Genomic DNA, 20,357 nt, shown 5'->3' with positions numbered 1-20,357 from the left:
ATTTGTGCTGTGACTGCCCTTTAACTTTCTGACTCAGGACCCCTCAGGAATAAACAATATAAGAAAAAAGTACCCTGCCTATAATGGTTCTTACTTTTGCCATATGTATTTTTGTTGAGTTGCCCTTGTGCATTTGAATGGAAGACAGATTTACCACAAATGGGACACAATTACCCAAAATTAGCCCAAAACGATCCTTCCTAAAGTGACCAGAGAAACATTGCCACTGGCCAAGTCATAGATAAGCAGGCCAAATCTTCAAGCATTATACTAAGAGCTATTAGAGCAGAGCCTCTATACACTGTAACTGCTCTGTGTCTGCGTATCTCCCTGGCACACAGTGAAACCAACCTAGGAGTCAAAGAGGGAATAATTCTTTAATTTGAGCTGGCAGGATTTCCGTGGCCTGTCAAGTCAGCTTTATGAGCCCAGAAGAGATATTCCTGTTTGGGAAAACAAAGCTCTCACAAACCTTAATGCCTGCCTTGGTTCCCCAGACTGTTATTACGATTGGCAAAATAGAGCAGCAGAGCCAGAGGCAGGCACATTTCCACTGCTGTGCTGTGTGTTTGTGTATATAGGCTTAGGAAGGGACTCCTTATTTTTCTCATTATGACCAAGTGAGTGTGTTTTCATTAGGATTCACACAGGTCACAGCAGGGCCATATGCAGATGTTTCCATGTAAACAATATTTCACCCTGAATTATTCGTTTTCATGTTTATACAAGTGTTGTGCATGTGCATCTTCATATTGACTTAACTGGTCCTGGGGCTCCAGGGCAGCACACTCATCTACACAGATAAAAGATGATTATTTGGGAGAATCAGGCATCTTTGCCTCAGGCTTGTTTGATAAAGCCAGGCCTGTGTCCAGAACAATGAATGGAATTAGAGGAAGATAACATAACTGACGATGACAAAGAGAACACATCTTGTCCTGATCCTTATTTTAATTTGTGTTTTTAACAGAAAACTTTTTAACACAGTACTTCTTATCACTCATAACTTTCAATTGTATTCTGCATTCGACCTCCACAACAAGGAGACTGTGTTTATGGCAGAGTCATTATATATGGATGTCCATATGCTTCTATGCATACTATGCTAATTTAATCTTCTGTTGTATATTCACCTTGAAGTATCTTTCATGTGTATTATTCCTAGAACTTACTCAAGATACAAAACTAGAACTAAATACAGAATCGGTTTATTGCATTATTGTCTCATACATGTGTGGTTCTGTAAATAATACGATTCCCTCTAATACAAATAACAAAATTCATCAAGTTCATGAGAAACAGCATGGCACACTATTACTTTTCCATATTTCATTGCAGTATGCTTTATCTTTTCCATTACATTTCAATCTCCCAAATGGTTCTATCCCATATGCACACAAACCATTAAAATCCATAAAGTTTAAACTATGGAAATTAGAAATCCTCAGCTACATAACTGAAACAAATCGCCTAATCTACATCACATGTATATTCATAAAGCATTTTCTTAGCGCAGTTAGAATAATATATTATGTATTCTGACAGCACCAACACAGAGACTGAAGCAGACCACTGCTGTTGCCTGTAACATGTTTTTGTTTTCCCATTGGTGCCATATGACTGTCTCCTGTGAGTCGACATCTTATGCAAAAGGATACCACAGTTACATAGTTCACATCTGAAAGTGAGACTTTTGAACAGGATGGGACTACCACTAAAAACAGTTGAAAGGAGAGAGGTGCACAGTCTAAAGTTGGTCATAAAAGACACTTTCAAATTTTTAATCCTATTTTCTGGACCCTTAGTTCACTTGTGTCTCAACTGGCTGCATGATGAATGGGAGTGCACAGGAAGACCAGGCTTTATACAGTGGTCTCATTGGCACTAGAGACTACAGGAAATCAATTGTAAAACCTCCAGAGAAGTCATCAGCGTGCACAAACTTAACCTGAAATATTCACATGTCACAAATTGGTACTCCCCACTGCTCTGCGTCTGCATGTGTCTTTAGCAAATAACTGTTTAGATGAAAGGATTCACCTAACCCAGTCTGACTCTGAACTCTACTGTATTCTGTGAGCTTTGAGATTTAATTAACACCTTCAGGCTGTATGAGCCTTTACACCATGTGCTGATAACAGCCAGATTTGCTCCCATTGGGATTTTAAAGCTATTTTTATGTCTATTAATAGTTCTGAGTATGTGCTGGCCACACTGATCACAGATTCTTCAGCTGAACTTTGATCGTAACATCAGAGGAGCTCCTATAACTCAGGAGGATCCTCTTGCCTCAGAGGTTAAAGCGAGTTGTTAATTTTACATAATTGTTGTGTCCACAGGAAAAAGCTGGAACATGAACGACATGAAATGTTGGGGCCTGGTGCCAAAATTAATATAAGAGAAAGAGAATATTGACAGCACCACAGTGTTTAGCCTTCTTCCTCTATGGAGTTTAACAGCATCTTAAAAGTGTTCAGTCTTTCATTGCTAAAGTTAAGAATGTTTATTAACCAAGAACAACGTCACATTTAGAAATGCACAAAAAATGCCCCCAAAAACCCAACAAGCAATACTCAGACTTGAGACAAGAGTATCCAATACCGTGTGGATTTTTATATACATATTCAAGTTCCTTTTGGCCAATATATGTGTGTGTGGGGGGTGTGTGTGTGTGTGTGTGTGTGCGTGTGTGCGTGTATACGTAGTACAGACATTTTAACAAAATGTTATGTTCTCTACCAGTGACGGCTGGTGGTATAATTTTTTGGGGTGCCCCTAGGCCAATATTATTAATATATACTATAAATATATGTATTATATATATAGGCTATATAGTATTATAACAAATGCCAGAAACATACAGTCATTTTGGTCACTATTGGCTGAACTATATCTATCAGAGAACAAAGCACAGCCAAAAGCAGCAGCACAACCTTACACACCGCTCACACCCAGCTCCAATGACACAACATAACACACCTCTCACAGCCAGTTCCAGCAACACAATGTAACACACCGCTCACAATGAGCCCCAGTGACACAACCTGCTCACAACCAGTCCTAACAACGTCAGCAAAACTACAATAAGAGTCTCTGGTCACACCACGAACACATGGCACCAACACCGCTCCTACAGCAAAGGCATAACACTGGAGCAGCTCTGTCGCACCCACGTGTTTATTTATGCACTATTTAACTATTAACACTATAACACTATTTACCTGTGAGGCTCAGTCCTCAGACTTGCCCAAAACTAATGAAAACAAGCCTCTTACCTTCTCCAGAAGACTGAAGCAGAGTGTATCCTCTATCCACTGTCCTGTTGGTTCTGTCTCCAAAAGTGTATTATTATCCATTATGAAGAGATGAAACTGGTTCAAGTCCTGGTCCTTCCCACTTAAATCTGAAAGTTATGACCAGTCCATATTGACACCGGGGCACCAGGCAGACTTAAGTCCTCTGTGTGCTACGCCCAGAGTTGGATAGAGCAGCGAGCAACTGCCCCGACCCCGGCAGCGAGTGCCATAGGTCCCGGTGTCTATGTCCATGTGTCTGCTGCTTTGGGTTCTCCTCAGCCTCTCCTTTGTGGAGGTTTAGGTGAAAGTAGCTAGCGGCCACTAGGCAGTGTGTGAATCAAAATAAGAGCCAAATGCACTCATTTCAGATGAATGCTGCTTCTTTTCTAGCTTGGCAGAATGGTCCCGCTGAAAAGAAGATATATTATCCATAAAAACTGTTCCTCAAACACACTTTGACTTGAAGTTGCCATAACCATGCCATATAGCCTAGGGTGACCATATTTCTGTTTGTGAAATTTCTTGTGCATTGTTAAATGTGCTTTTGCGCTTCGACATGTTGCAGGCTGACCAACTGTGTCTGCTCACTCCTTCTGAGTGTACAGAGAGCTATGGGAGTCAGTCAATTTAATGGCCCAATGAAAGGTAATGAAAACCTGGACATTTCCATCACTTAAAAAAACAAAACACACAGACAGCCTGAAAAGTACGTGAAAACTGACATGCCCTGGGAAAAACAGATGTTTGGTCACTATAGTATAACCCATAACACTGTTGTTTTCCATGCATTAGCCTGTAGTAGTAAAATGGCGCCAGTGCAGAGTTGGGGGTTGAGCGGGAGAAAGCAAGCACCCTGAATCAGAATACTGCAAGTGTATGAACATGTTTATGGAAACCAATCATTCGATTTCATGTCGCCTCCACCCTGCGCCCCCAAGATGTATACTTCAGGGCTATAATGTAAAGCAATGGGCAGAAGCAACATAATGACATCAAATTTTCTCAAAAGTTCAGGCTCTTCCATAGACCTCCATTAAGTTGCTCCGACTTAGCAACCTCAAATGCCAAACACATGAAATAAAGTGATATGAGCACATTTTACATATGTTGATGCAGATACTTTCAATTTTTAACAAAATATTAAACATATAGCCTAATTCAAAATAATGACTTTATAAATGTATTTTATCTAAGTCAAGTTAGGGAGTGCAGCGCACTTGCGCCCTCTTGACCAGCCGCCACTGTTCTCTACCACGTGCTGTAGAAGTTTTTAGCTTGTCAAAGAAAAGGTGGAAGTAAAAAGTTGGAGAGTGGATGTCTGAAGCAGGAGAAGTTTATTTACCACCAAGGCTCGGGTGCCTTGAAAAGTCAACATAATATGATTTCAAAAGTGAACATCTTTGAGTGTTCAAGCCCCCTGACTATGCTTTCAAATGAGGAGGTTCATATAACAAGTGTCGTGAGACTATGAAGGCCAGTGTGCTCTGGTTAGACAGCATTGTGCCACATTTTAGATAATGGTCTGTCAATGGTATGTCAAGGGAAGTTGACAGTGTAAATATGGATCATGTGAGGCTATATTAAACCAAGAAATGTAAGTGGTGGATAAATTATTTAAATTCTCTTACACTGTGATACTCCAAACATTTTTCCCCAAAGATGTACCTATTTAAACCTGGCTATGTTTGAGAGACTTATTATTATGCATTTAAAAAAGAATCATTGTAAACTTGCAGTTGAAGTTTTATAGAATTTGTTTTAAATAGCCAAGGAAAATGACCAAGGAAAGACATATCTGTAACTGTAGCTGAAATGGGTACATGGGTTTATGATTGCAAACATAACAGACTATAACACCATGAGTGACCTCAGGGGAACTTTTCACACATCTTATTTGGTGAAATGTGTCTGCCCAACGATTAATGAACGTCATGTGTTTACTTCAGAACATTACGTCCCTGTCACTTTTGTTCTCAACACTGAATCTCTCATTTTTATTGGCACTTTGCAGTGATGATGCAGAATATCAATGAAGAGCACAGCTACACCAGTGCGCACTCAGTGAAAATAATAACATTAGTAGACTGGAGAAATAAGGAATTTGCAAGGCAATTAGCACTAATGATCTTTTTTATGCCGTGGTGATTAGGCAGCATGTGCTCGGTGCTGCCGTGTTCCAGAGGGACACGAAAAGGCGAAATCCCCAGCTGTTACTCAAGCGTATATAAAGTAATATTGTGTCTCTAATATTTGGTAGTTGTTACCAAGAAACCAATCAAATATACTCTTTTCGTAAAACTGGAAGTGCAGACCTCCTTCTTCTGATGAGAACCTTTTGTTGTCTCTTCTACATAATCCTGTGTTGTGAATAACTCTGACATACATTATCATAATCATCACTATTTAATTAAATCCAAAGAGTATTGAATAAATATTTCATAAACAGCAGATGCATTCAGGGACCTTATCAAAGTTAATTTTTCGCCTTTGTAACATTCAAATGGATTTTAAACACTAGTAAACACAGGAGGTTCAGGTGGTCTATTATAAAGGTCTATGTTTATGGAGTCAGTAGATGCATCTTAACAACACAACATTTCTAACACTATCCAAGTTTAAGTGCTGTTTTCGGACTATTATACAAATAACAAACTGATGACTGGGGATTGCAAATGAGGGTAGCCTGAGCCTGTCAACACTAGAAAATCTTTATTCATGCAGTATGAGCCCATTCTCCTTTAGATACTGTGTGAAGTGTACCATGTGAATTCTTTGTCACAAAACACTCTATTGAACGGTTTTAGAGTCTATGTTATCTTTGCTTGAGTGGGACACATTGGGGTAAGTGGGACTCATTGGGGGGAATAATTTAATAAATGCTATTAATATCTAACCTATTCAAATTAGATTCTACCTTCACATTTAGTGCAAATTTGAGCCAGATTGACAGTGATTTAAATCCCATTGTTGGTCATGTTTTTATGTTAACACACAATGTAAAAACAGAGACTGAGAGACATCTTTCTTTGAAGAAAAGAAAAACTATAGAGTTCCAATGGCTCCTATATGCACCATATTTTGGTGAACGCATTCTTCTGCGCATATTCCCACCTGCAATCTAAAACCAATCATGAACAGTGTGTTTGTGTAGCCGTGTGCACAGTGAATCAGACTCAGTCATTCCAGTGCACTCACAGGGTGCATATAGGCTCATTCACACTTACCAGAAGACGTTGGAAACATGCGGCTTCCAGTGTAGTTACAGACACTGGGCATGTATGATAAAACCATGGATTCGGCAGCAGCAGTCTTCACAACATGCCAAAGCTTTCCATGGGGGACGTGACTCTAATCATGCCTTCAGTGTCACTTACAGGCAGCTGATTATAACTGTTGAGCTATATAGGGGAATGCTTTTTTTAAAATTACCTCCGCCAAAGAGGTTATGTTTTTGCCGGCGTTTGTCTGTTTGTTTGTTTGTTTTGTTTGTCTCTTAGCAACATAACTCAAAAAGTTATGGACCGATTTTGATGAAATTTTCAGGATTTGTTGGAAATGTGAAAAGGAAGAACTGATTTCATTTTGGGGGTGATCCGGAAGAAATCCTGGATTCTGGATCACTTTGAAATTTTAGTTAACATTGTGGTAAATGGGGCCAAAAATTTTGTTTCTCGATATCTCGGTTAATTATTGACCAAACCCCATGAAATTTGACTCAGGGATGGACAATGGGATCCTCTTTCATATTCCAAAGGCTGATCCGGATCTGATCCAGAAGACTGATTTTATCGCAATTTATATAAAAAATGGGGGTAGTCCTTGGCGGAGGTCTGCGCTCTCTGAGTGCTTTTCTAGTTTTAAGTAAATTAGACAAATGATAATACAGAAATTAATAGGCAATTTGTAAAAGTAAAAAAGAAAGAATACAATAACATCTAGATGATGAAAACTGGTCCATTTTTGCAGTCTTCCCAGTTACTACAGCCAACAGAACCCAAAGGAAGTGGTCATCCGCATGTTTCCAAACGCCTGCCGGTTTTGTGACGTAAGCATGAATAGAGCCTACTGACATGTGCTTGTGCCTGTAACTTGTGTAGAGCCAGTGCACAGGTGTGGCCTCTTATTCACAGTTTAAGCTCATGGTGGCATTTGAAGGCCATTAATGCATGAGCAGGCATATAATCAAGCACATGGCTCAGATAGTACATCAACACAAATACTATCAGTGCAGAGACATGCATAGGCACACTCTCTCTGACCACACAAACATGGACCAGCACATTTACTCACACTGACTGCAACAGACACCAAAGGCAGCAGCTGTATTGTGTGCTCTCAATACTTTATTATTAAACAAATAGAGAGTTTAAACCTCTCCCTATACTGACCAGTTTGCCCTTTTATATCCCTCGCTTTGATGCTCAGTACTTGCCACATTGAAGGTCTCTCCTGTTAACAGCTTTACATGATCCTTCCCGATGAAAACCTTGCATTTATCCACAACTGAAAATTAGCACAAAAAGTACTTTCACTTGTTAGGTTGGACTGCATAAAAAGACAAGAAAACATTTTTTTTTTTACAAACTCAAGTAAAGTAAACCACATCTACCACACACCTCATTTAAATGTAAGTACATTTGATCTGAGGTCAATTTTATTTTGAGCCACAGTATGGAACCTGTTATGGTCACTGCATGTAATTACACAGATGTATTGAACCCCACTATGCTGCTGTAGGACTTATATAAGAAAGACCTAAAAGGCTAGACTCTCTGCAGGGGCACGTGGCACTGTTGTCCTGGTAATGGATGTGGCTAATCGTTGCATGGGTTGCTAAGCTTCTCTGTGCACTATGTGGGCATTATCTTGTTAAAGCAGTATTTTAAAGTGTAGACCCTGGGCCTGCCTTGACTCAATTTCATGGCTGGGCTCTTCAGTATGAGCCAAGAGACTGGTCAATTCTTTCCCTGAACAGAGAGCCACTGGACAGTAAAGGCACATTTCTAATCTTATAGACTAATTATAACTTCATGGTCTATGAGCTGAGACTGAGCTTAACGTAATGTTTATTGACAGCTTGTTAGATGGATATTCTCACTTATATTGTACAAAGGATCATCTGATTGCAATCTTAGTAGACAATAAAAACAATAACTTTAGTCACTTACATACTGAATAATAAGAGATGAATGGGTGGGTTGACTTTGACAAACGCACTCTGTTTTATTACATTCTGCTACAGTAATTGATTTAGAGCAGATGTGTGCGTTATTAGGAGTTTTGGTCCCATTTAGTTCAGTTTGTTCAGTAGCCAGATGTACAGAGCTGTGGTCCGACAGTGATGAATGACAGGAAGCTCACCTGACCTGCATATATAATGAGAACAAAACCAGATTACATTATGTGTTATTGTATGTTTTGCTTTTTAAACGATTTTTATTTTTAGTAGACAAGGCAATTTATGTTAATAATTCCAGTTTACCCAGGTATGGATCATTATAATGGCATGGTGCTGAATGACCATCATAATGAAACTTTTGACAGTAAAATACTTACAAGTAGAAACTTAAAATATAAAATGGGCAAGCTTTGACTTTAGTGCACTGCTATCGAGGCTCTATAGTCCCATTAAAGTAAAATGAATACATTAATTTTGTATAAGCCAAAATGCTGTAAATACTCTAATATAAAGGTTCCATTCTGCAATATAAGGTTTCCGCATTATCACCAAAACTGATAATGATATGCAGTAAAAACACAACAACTGAAAGGTTAATCTTGAGCCTGTCACATACCGAGTATGTGATGGAAACGTGTCTTTGCTCTGTATTAAATTAGAAGCACTGAAATGACAGGTTGTGTAAGGAGCGTGTATTTGGCCCATGTTCTCCTGCTAATAGGGTTCACTTTTAGACATCCCTATCATTAGTGGGAGTAGCAGATTTAAGCTGGCGTGTGGTGGTTCAGGTCTGCATATGTAATCTCAAAATGTCCGTCTGTCTTTCTCTGCCTGCCTGCTTTTGGCATGATGAAAACCAAGCTGAACTTTTTAATAATTTCACCAGTGGGAAGGCTTTAATTAGTGGCATAAGTTGTCCAATTAGAAGCCACCAGGAGCTAGCGTGTCTGAGAGGGAAAAGTTGACACACGATAATATGCTGAAACCTGGAAAGTACAGGTTGAATATACTATTGCACATCTTCAAACTGACGGGAAGAAAAATGGCTGCTTCTCAAAAAAGACCATACCACCCATGGACCATGAAGGGGACATTTTTACCCACATAAATACATCTGCTATTTGACACAAAAGTAACACTCATCAGCAATACACTTGAAAACTTTTGGAACTTTTTACCAAATAAAAACCTAACACGTTTAGACTTATTCTTTAAGTAGTTTAAAAATTCACAGCCTTGATGCCTTTAAGGTCATATATAAAAAGATGATAAAAATGAAAAGAATATACTTAGAGATGCCCTGGAGCAGTTTAAGATAATGTCCAGACAAGCTTAGAATTAATTAATAAGAATAATAATCTTATCTTTTCGCTGAAGGATTTCTGAGGTAAATACAAGAATGAGACGGCAGGTTTAAACCATAGCAGATGATTCACTTACAAGGCATTACCCCAGTTTATGAATTTAGTAGTTGAATGTCACTTTACAAAAATTAAAACTTGATTTTAACACAAAGGAAAAGGCTTAGTATTTGTTAGTCCCATAAAGAAAACTGATAAATGTATTTGTGATTTTTTTCTGAAAAACATTGTGATTGTATTTGAGATTCCTGTTCAAATTGTTGGACTCAGTTTAGAAAGTCTAACTGCTTAAAGTACAAATGCCTCTATGAAAATGTCAGGTTGAAGAAAACACGTTTGTGTTTGCAGTTGAAATTATGTTACTTAAATAATTGTAGCCATTGTATTTGGGTAAATATAACCACACAAATTATTAAAAAGATCAAGGTAAATTAAATAAAAGCCCTCAGTCTAAAATGTTTCTTTTAGGTTAAGTCATTATTCACAGAATTTCAAACATAGCCTAAATGTATTTACTGCAACAACAAATATTCTAGTTTACCTGATTTCTGTCTCGATGTGAGATGATCTGGTTCCATGGACACAGCTGTGTTCCATGAATTAGGAGAACTTGTTTGGTGCTGTATGACAGTGAATGAAAGTCTGCTTCTCAAAATATTATCTATTATGATTTTTTGTTTTTATTTTGTTTTTACAGGATGATCAATTTCTTTGAATAGATATTGCAATTTTTGGTCTATTGATTTCTAAAATACTGTAGCAGTACCAAATATTGTTACATTCATGAATTTTCACTTTTACGTTTTTATGTTGTTTATTATGTATCAAGCTTGACTAGACAAGGCTTAACCTGAACTCTGACTTACAAAAAATAACCTTTGTGACTACATCCATATCCAACCAAGCATATGGATTTCCTGAATTCAAGTGGAAATAGCTTATTGATTGTGCCTAACCATTCTTGTTTAACCACTGATGGATGTAATAAAGCTGCTGGATTCTGCGTCTTTCTTGGCTTATATGTCCATTTTGTGTTTTTCAGGGTGATGACGTCCTGACTGTGATCAAAATGAAAGCACAGTGGCCAGCCTGGCAGCCCCTGAATGTGTAAGTAGCTTTTATATCCTGCTGTTTTCAATTGGTATGAGCTTTTAACACTACCACCACAAAGGTAAGGAGCTTTTATGTTCACTTATCCTGGGTCTGCAAGTCTTATTTTTGGATTGTGTTAGATACGAACTGCAAACAGAAAGCACAAAAATATAGTGAATAAATTGCTTGAATGGATTAATAACAACATTGAACCTTTCGGGGAACATCTGAAGTACATAGCACCCTCTCACCCCAAAGACGAACTTCAAAATGCTGATGCTACTTTCAATATATAACATTTAATTTCTTATTCATGAGAAAAACAAGAGGCATGTTGGCTCATTTCCCACAGAACAACTTCAGTGCACTAGAGCTTTGCATAGTAATATTTTCCTAACCGAGGTCTCAGTGAGGGCCATGACTTTAAGCTCCAGTTTGTAATTGAAATGCCTGACCAGAGCCCGCTTTGTTCTCACATTACATCGCTACTAAATCCAAAACTCCCACAAAATAAATGGATATGGGCAATTCCGTTGTGGTTTAGATACCCAACGCAGGAAAGGAGGCAGGGGTAATTTGGATTACTACACCAGAGGACAAACACTGCTGAAATACTTCTTGGTAATGATGTTCTAAATCTCATCACTAATGATTGTGAAAAAACAACACTGAAAATTAGACTTTTGATTAGTGGTTAGAATTGTGCTGTCATCTGGCTTATCCGTTTTAGTATTATAAATGAAATTCTTTTATTGCTGTGCAGATGTTGTGTAAATATGTCATAATTTAACACAAATCAGAATGTTTTTCTCGTTAATATCTAAGAGAGGTTACAATTAAACAACAAATATGAAAACTCACTTTACCATGACTGCTGACTTAAAGGTCCTATACACAAAATTGACTATTGTCCTGAGTAATCTTGCGTTATTAGTTTTATTCTGTTTACATTTGTCAAGCTCAAAATGCTCTGTTCCACCTTGTGATGTCATTAAGCAGTTGTTCACAGCTACATTTTACCTTTAGCTAAGTAGAGATTGTCAATTCCAGGGCTAAAGGAGGTTAACTGTGTTTCCTGTTTGAGAGAAGAACTTGTGTGTGAATGTAACAAAACACAACTCCAAGTATGTTTTTGATGAGGAAATAACATAGATCAGAAAATAGCGTAATATGGGCCTTTCACAACATATTTAAAATGTACCTTTGACATTTTTCAACAAAAGGCTGCTATTCTTTTTAATGCCCTCAACATCACCATATTCTAAATACGTGAGCTAATAAACTATAACAGCAACTTGCATAAAGCATTTTCTACCTGAGACAGCGACTTCCATGACATTTAAATTACCTTAATGTCAGAGGCTGCCCACACAGAAAGTAGCTGCTAGGCTCAATAGAACTGGTGAGTTTTACATGTCAGACTTTTTCTGCATTTGCACTTAAGAAAAGGTCTCAAAGATTTGTCATATTGAAAGAATTCTGCATAGAACAAATGGCACAGACTTTATATATGAAGTTAAGTTATTTTTGCCCTCAGACCTTTTGTGGATCCAGCCATTCTCATTCATCTTAGCTATCTTTGCTCAACCTCACATATAAGATATAGTTTCTCTTTCTACTTTCACAGTGTTGACTCTTTAATAAGGACGCCCTTTGCTGGTCTCTGGGTTCATTTGATTAGCAGACACAAGTGCTGTTTGTCAGAGGCACCAAATTGAGAGGTGTTTGATGAGAGAAAGCTGCTAATGAGCCAAGTTTTATTTTGGGAATTCACAGCTCTTTTGTGTTTTGCACTTTTATAGTACAGTGTGATTCTGCAGAAACAATGCATTTTATATCCATACACTTCAAAATCAAATCAAATTGATGCCTTTTTTTTTATTTTTTATTGTATGTCACTGGATATTACCCCTTAAAATCGAATAGCTTGTTTTATTTTTTTGTCTTTTAGGTTGTTTTTTTTTGTAGTGCCATTATAAGTTATTGAAAAATCTAAGTTCTACAATGATTACTATTTCTCTAGCCTATTCCTGGCATTTTAATGTGGAGCACAGGTGGCTGCTGAGATGAACCCTGCCCCCCCTGTTTTATAAGAGGAGGGAGCTCAGGGAATTGCAGACAGACTGTGCACCCCTCAGAAACATGCTATCTGACATTATGGATATAAAGTCCCTCTTGGCTTCGTTAAATGGCATTATGGTGCTTAACTGATGATGAAGATTTTTCTAAATGTCCATGTGTTCTGTTTATAAATATTTTGGGGTTAGTTTAAACAAAACCAAATTGGTCTACCAGGATAAATAAAAATGCACTAACTTGAAGAAAGGAGGCCACCACCTGCTTGTCTCCATAGAGATGCTATTGCTTCCTTTGCCTGAAATTTTCCACAGTTTGCCATTAATCTGATCTATATTTCAGGTATTTCTAATAAAAAGCCTTGAAAAACATTCACTCTTATAGTGAGCAGGGTCACTCAGGGCACTATACTGCGGAATATTTTATAGCAATTGTAAGTTGTTATAGTTGTGATGATGACCTCAAACTGCTCTTTCAACACAAATAATTAATACTTAAGTATAAAAGGGTCTAAGACAAAATCATAGACCTTGCTTGTGTGCCTACATTACAAAGTAGGATCTAATGTTTGTCCCTTAGACGAGCTGCTCCCTCAGCTGAGTTCTCAGTGGATCGCACACGACACCTCATGTCCTTCCTGACCATGCTGGGGCCCAGTCCAGACTGGAACGTGGGTCTGTCTGCAGAGGACCTGTGCACCAAAGACTGTGGCTGGGTGCAGAAGGTGGTCCAGGATCTGATCCCATGGGATGCAGGCACAGACAGTGGGGTCACATATGAGGTCAGGCCATCTTCTTTTTGATTTTGGTCTAGGATTACTGCTTGGATTTACTGCTGTTGAGCCTTCTACACCAATTACACCAATTAACATAATGCTAATTTAATAAACATATATATATATATATATATATATATATATATATATATATATATATATATATATATATATATATATATATATATAAAAGGACTTAAAAAAGTGGACTTAACTACCTGATCTCAGCTGTGAGATAAAAACTATAAAGCAGTGGTTTGTGGACTCTCTTTGCTTTTATTTATATTTATACTGCCTTGTGAAAATGTATTGACATTTTGACACAGCTCAGACTGTGCTCTGCCCTCTGAGTAACCCCTCTCCTCACACTTCTCTGCAGCTGGCTCTTCACACTCATAGTCTGACCCTGTCATCAAACCTCTGTCTCTACACATGCTCTCACTCTCCCCTTCAGTGTCATCACCATACAAATTCTGCTCTACACTGTCCTCCTGTGATTACCACATCTATCTTTGGTCATTTCCATTTAACACACACAAAAGCAATGTATTCTTCCTGAACCAGAACTCCTCACCAAACCACTGCTCCAGAAAGATGGGCTGTCAACTGCAAAGCCAGAGCTGACCACTGATATCTGCAAACGATTTGATAATAATTTGATAATCAAATTTGAGCTTTAAATAAACTCCACAAAATAGCTTAGGCCAGATGTGTGTTTACACATGGTCATGAGCTCTGGGTAGTGACCGAAAGGACGAGATCGCGGAGACAAGCGGCCGAAATGGGTTTCCTCCGCAGGGTGGCTGGGCGCTCCCTTAGAGATAGGGTGAGGAGCTCAGTCACGCGGGAGGAGCTCGGAGTAGAGCCGCTGCTCCTCCACGTCGAGAGGAGCCAGTTGAGGTGGCTCGGGCATCTGTTCCGGATGCCTCCTGGGCGCCTCCCTCGGGAGGTGTTCCGGGCATGTCCCGCCGGGAGGAGGCCCCGGGGAAGACCCAGGACACGCTGGAGGGACTATGTCTCTCGGCTGGCCTGGGAACGCCTCGGGGTCCCCCCGGAGGAGCTGGAGGACGTGTCTGGGGTGAGGGAAGTCTGGGAGTCCCTGCTTAGGCTACTGCCCCCGCGACCCGGCCCCGGATAAGCGGACGAAAATGGATGGATGGACAGATGTGTGTTTAACTAGACCCCTGGTGGGCTAGGTTAAATCTAAGCTTCAGCTGTCACATTATTATCTTAACATTTTCCACTAACAGGCAGAGGACTGCTGCAAAGGTAGAGAAAGTCATTAAGCCTCCAGTAAAGAATAAAGTCTTTATGTCTTAATTAATCAGAGTACTGCCCTCCCCTCTGCCCCTCCCTCACAATCACTGACCTCCTGTCCTGTGCTCTCAGTGGACATGGAGACTGGACTGTATAGGCCAGACAGCCTGTGGCAGAGCTGTTCTATCAGCCCCATGCTGGCAGACCTTTATTGTTGACAATTAAGCCTCTACCATAAAAACCACTCAGCAGTATACTGTGTGACCTGTCCTCTCTGACTTTTGTGCTTTGCTCAACTTTGCTCAGTCACTTTGGCTGGCAGTGTGTTATTTTGGTAATCCCAAAGTTTCACTGTGTCTATCTGTTTTTTCAGTCTCCCAACAAGCCTACTGCGCCTCAGGACAAGATTCGTCCTCTGACCAGCCTTGATCATCCACAAAGCCCTTTCTATGATCCTGAGGGGGGCGCTATCACTCCTGTGGCAAGAGTGGTAGTGGAAAGAATTGCCAGAAAGGTCTGTTACCATTACAAAAGGGACAATGATGATAGGTCATACAATTTGAAAATATGCAAAGGCACTCAAGGACATTGTATCAGATTATAAGTGGATATGCAGATATGTGAAAATGTCAATTTATCTCCATATTCTAAAACATCATATTCTACCACTGTATGCACGTCATTTAGTGTAATTGTACTAAGAGGCTAAAATAAAGCATTTATTTGTTCCTCATTGTGTGATTACACACAGCGTGAAAGATAGAGATTGCAGCAGCGCTGTAGTGGCCTCTGGTGGTAGAGATAAACAATTACATGTTACACAATAACCCAATAACACAATAAGGGGTTCTCAAATTTTACTCATGTAAGAAATCTGTGTTCACAGGGGGAACAGTGTAACATTGTACCAGACAATGTGGATGACATTGTGGCAGATATCGCCCAGGAGGAAAAGGAAGAAGGTGAGGATTGGTTTTATATTGTACATCATACATACGGAAGTCTGTCAGTGATTTATTAAATGTACATATGTCACATATATCACATATATGTCACATTTGCTTTGTCAGATGACACTCCTGAAACATGTATCTACTCAAACTGGTCTCCATGGTCAGCATGTAGTTCTGCCACATGTGAGAAGGGGAAGAGGATGAGGCAGAGGATGCTGAAGGCCCAGCTGGACCGCAGTGTGCCCTGCCCACATACACAGGACTTTGAGCCCTGTATGGGCCCTGGGTGTAGTGATGAAGGTATGTACACTTTAGATTCTTTCTCTCTCTCTTTTTTTTTTTTCTGACTCTTGCTTATGGTTTCTCGTATTTTCCATGCATAGGAGCTTGTACAGGCACATAATTAAATGTATCTGCATACATGTTACAAGACCATGTTTTCGGTCTAACATGATAGATTTGCTCTTCAACCCTATTTCAAAATATTTATAGTTTTTATCTCTGAAAGAGAAACAAATAAACAGTACATTTCTAACATTTGTCTGCACCTTTGAGTTTGTTTTGTTTAAGCAAGAGCTGCCAGGTAATCATTGCATTGTAAACACAGTAATTATATGTCTGTATTTGTGCCATTGTCAGCAGAATCTAGATGAGCTGACAAAACTGTTTTCCTGTGAATGTGTATGCAAGAGCCTCTCCCTGTGTGCAGATGCCTCCACGTGTATGATGTCAGAGTGGATCACCTGGTCTCCATGTAGCCTGTCCTGTGGCATGGGAACTCGGTCGCGAGAGCGTTACGTCAAACAGTTTCCAGATGATGGTTCAGTTTGTACCCTTCCTACCGAGGAGACGGAGAACTGTGTGGTCAATGAGGAATGCTGTGAGTTCAGACATTTACAGCCACACAAAGTACATAGATGTAATGAAAAGTTAACAGTCATGTTACTTCTTTGATTCTTTTAGCTCCTAGCAGTTGCCTGGTGACTGAGTGGGGTGAGTGGGACCCATGCAGCGCCACTTGTGGTCATGGGATGAGGCGCAGGGAGCGTTTTGTCACACTGAACCCTGCAGATGGCTCCATATGTGACACTGAGCTGCTGGAGAGGGAGAAGTGCATGATGCCTGAGTGCCGTGAGTATAGCAGCATTACAGACAACATATCCACACCCATAGACCCAAGTCTTTAGACACAAGTGCTTTTTAAACCTTTCACACCGTCACTATCTAAGAAAATATTTGGCTTTTCAATAACAACCAGGTCTAAACCAGGTCTATAACAGGACTATTCTGTTAATAGGGCTAAAATAGGGCTAAAATAGATCTAAAACAGGAATACACAGCTACAACTCTAGTTTGAATAGTAGTATTGGTTTGTTGATATATTGGACTATTAGATATTTGGACTCTTTAGCATATCGACTATCAACCTTAAATCCCTAGGCTGGATATTTTGTTTTGGTTGATATGCTGCCTAAAAATACAAACAAAGCTTTATTTTAACACTTTAATATGAACAGAAAACTGTACAAAATGCCATAACACAACACAGCTCTCTTATGAGTCTGTGGTAAAAAGAGGCTGTGTGTGAATTTGCAGTAAATTTAAATTACAGAAATTGAGGAAAATAATCAAAATCTGCCCTAACCATTGGCCCAGAAATATTGGCAGAGCTTATCAGCTATCGGTTGCTCTGGATTCTAAACAATCGGTTTCAGCATTGGCTGTGAAGATACCAATTTCTGGTTTTAAACAAGGAATGTAACTTAAAGGTGCACTTGTAATTTTTCTTGTAGAGCTTGCACCATCTACAGAATGCATGCTTTTCAATGTATTAAAAAAAATTATAAAAACAAACAAACAAACACCTGCAAATTCAAGATTATGCCATAGTGTGGAACATTCCAGGAAAAGCTTTGTTTTGTAATGCACCTTCAAGCAAATATTAGAAATATTTGTATACACAATTTGAAATGCACTGATCTGACACTGACAATTGTTTGGAGAATGAGTATATTGCAGTCAGACAGACCGTTGCCCAGCATGAGTCTGCAGTTTAATTAATGACAAACACAACGACTCAAATGCTACCAAATGTTGTGAGTATTTTCTAATCCAGTTATCACCGACGTAGTTCTGATGAGTTCTCTGTACAGACACCATCCCCTGTCTGCTGTCTCCCTGGTCGGAGTGGAGCGATTGCAGTGTGACATGTGGGAAGGGCCAGAGGACTCGGCAGCGCATGCTCAAGTCTCCTGTGGAGCTGGGGGACTGCACTGAGGAGCTGGAGCAGGTGGAGAAGTGCATGCTCCCAGAGTGTCGTAAGTGAGCCTGCTCACATCCATCTCTGTTGGAAAAAAGCTCAGCACAGCTTGTTGTGAAAGGAATCCATAGTGGTTCTTGATCATACAATTCAGGTGTCAAACTGTATGGCATTAGTGAGAAAAATAGAAAACTTTTCTCAAACAAGTGATAAATAAATGTATAACAAACTATGCAACAAGCAACAAAGTCTTTATAACTCTATGTCACATTTTTACACTATAATATAAAGCAACTTAAACCCTAAGTATGTTAAATATTTAAAATGAAGTACTCTACTCTACTCACTATGAAATTAAATACATTACACAATACCTCGTAATGCAGATATTCTCTATTCTATAAATAAATAAAATTTCTAAGTATTCCTTTCAACACTGTTCACAAGTAATAATAAAAAAAATACTTTTCTTCAGCCATTGACTGCATCATGACAGAGTGGAGTGAATGGTCAGAGTGTAACAAGTCTTGTGGAAAGGGCCACACCATCAGGACTCGGATGGTGATCATGGAGCCACAGTTTGGGGGGAACGCCTGTCCTGAGATCATTCAGAGAAAGAAGTGTAAAGTCCGGAAATGCACCCGCGGACAGGCCAGCAGTGATGAGAGGAAGAGACGGAGAGAACAGCGAGAGAAGAGAAGAAGCAAGCAAGGCCGCTCTGAGGGGGCAGCTGAGCACCCAGGTCTGTTCCAGGAATATTACTTTTTTCTCTTCTTTTTTAGGTCATTGTTGATTGATCGAATCATAATCACATACAGAATTTTCTGTTGGCCTAATTTTACATTTATTAAGATGCTGAACTTCATTCAGAAGTTATATTATTTAGTGACAAATCAATTTACGATTTGCTCCCAAGCTCTATACATTAGACAATTGTCTGTTCAAAACTTGTTTGTTTCAAATAAGTGTAAATTGCAATTAAAGAAGTTCTAGATAACAACAAAGTTGCCAATTTATCTGTTAATGTTCTATAGGATGCAGAATGAGGCCATGGTCAAGTTGGACAGAATGCACCAAACTTTGTGGTGGAGGTATTCAAGAGCGACTGATGACGGTAAAACAGAAGTCCAAGAGTGCTCAGCTGTCCAGCTGCAAGGACAGGAAGGAGATCCGGGCATGCAATGTGCACCCATGCTAGAAGGGGGCACACGTGGACTACAAATGTGAGGGGACAGTGCCCAGCAATACTGACATGCCGTCATACATGTGCTCAATGCAAGACTGAGCAGGGATGTATTTTAAACTAATACGCCCAAATATAAATCGTGTGAGAGAAGAAACTGTATTGGAGGTTCATAGGAATCAGGTTTAAACAGAAAAACAGGTCCCGCCCTTACTCAAAGCCGTGATACACAGACTGCAATGTTTTACTCTGCCATATGTAAAAAGTGACATCTTTGTAAGGTACACCCAAAGCTAAAGCACAGGTGCAGAGCCATCCCAGGATTTTCTATGCTTTGTTTCTAGAACTAAGAAAACCCAGGCAACTTTTTTTCTCCAGCTCCAATGTTGCAATGTTGTATATAAAAGCACCACAACTGAACTATCTGTATGATTTCTCCCATTACTAGTTTGTGCATTTTTTTTATATATATAAGAATGTGTCCGAAGATTCTTACCAAAGTCTTGTGTAGCTGTTTTCTAGATGTCCCCACTTTCTTCTCTGTTGCTGTAACATATTAATATTTTGGAATATCACCTTTACAATAAAAGTAAATGTGACAACTTTTCTTCCATCTCTTATTCATTTATTTTAGTCACGCATACATTTTGTTAAGGGAATATTTTCTACCCCAGTGAGATGCTAGATGTAGTACAAGTAAGGATGTGAGCAATTTTATGGTCTGGAAGATGTAATAGTGGCAGATGGTCACTAGATGGGGATAAAGCCTGGTCTTTGCTACATTTCCTTCTTGGAAAATGAACTATCTAAATATACATTTTCATGTATAAATCTAAATAAATCACCCAATTGTTAGTTATTATACAAATATAAATGCACTAACCTGCTACTTGGGATACATGTGTTACATATGTACAGATAACAC

General features: G+C 39.2%; 1 protein-coding gene across 1 annotated transcript in view; it reads left to right on the top strand.

Annotated features, from left to right (window-relative positions):
- spon1a (spondin 1a) overlaps positions 1-19,955 on the top strand; it is a 33,260-nt gene extending 13,305 nt beyond the window's left edge. Inside the window, exons 7-16 of the mRNA XM_020941568.2 lie at positions 10,879-10,943; positions 13,584-13,785; positions 15,410-15,550; positions 15,923-15,998; positions 16,107-16,289; positions 16,699-16,869; positions 16,953-17,120; positions 18,143-18,307; positions 18,725-18,991; positions 19,284-19,955. Of these exons, the coding sequence (XP_020797227.1) occupies positions 10,879-10,943; positions 13,584-13,785; positions 15,410-15,550; positions 15,923-15,998; positions 16,107-16,289; positions 16,699-16,869; positions 16,953-17,120; positions 18,143-18,307; positions 18,725-18,991; positions 19,284-19,447 (1,602 nt within the window). The 3' untranslated portion in view covers positions 19,448-19,955. The remainder of the gene's footprint in view (positions 1-10,878; positions 10,944-13,583; positions 13,786-15,409; positions 15,551-15,922; positions 15,999-16,106; positions 16,290-16,698; positions 16,870-16,952; positions 17,121-18,142; positions 18,308-18,724; positions 18,992-19,283) is intronic.
- Positions 19,956-20,357: the final 402 nt, after the last annotated feature.

Source organism: Boleophthalmus pectinirostris, unplaced genomic scaffold (genome assembly GCF_026225935.1).
Source record: "Boleophthalmus pectinirostris isolate CB_2022bp ecotype Guang Dong unplaced genomic scaffold, ASM2622593v1 HiC_scaffold_19, whole genome shotgun sequence".
Classification (NCBI taxonomy): domain Eukaryota; kingdom Metazoa; phylum Chordata; class Actinopteri; order Gobiiformes; family Gobiidae; genus Boleophthalmus; species Boleophthalmus pectinirostris.
The sequence above is the reverse complement of the archived record's forward strand: the minus strand, read 5'-3'. Positions and strand labels throughout refer to the sequence as shown.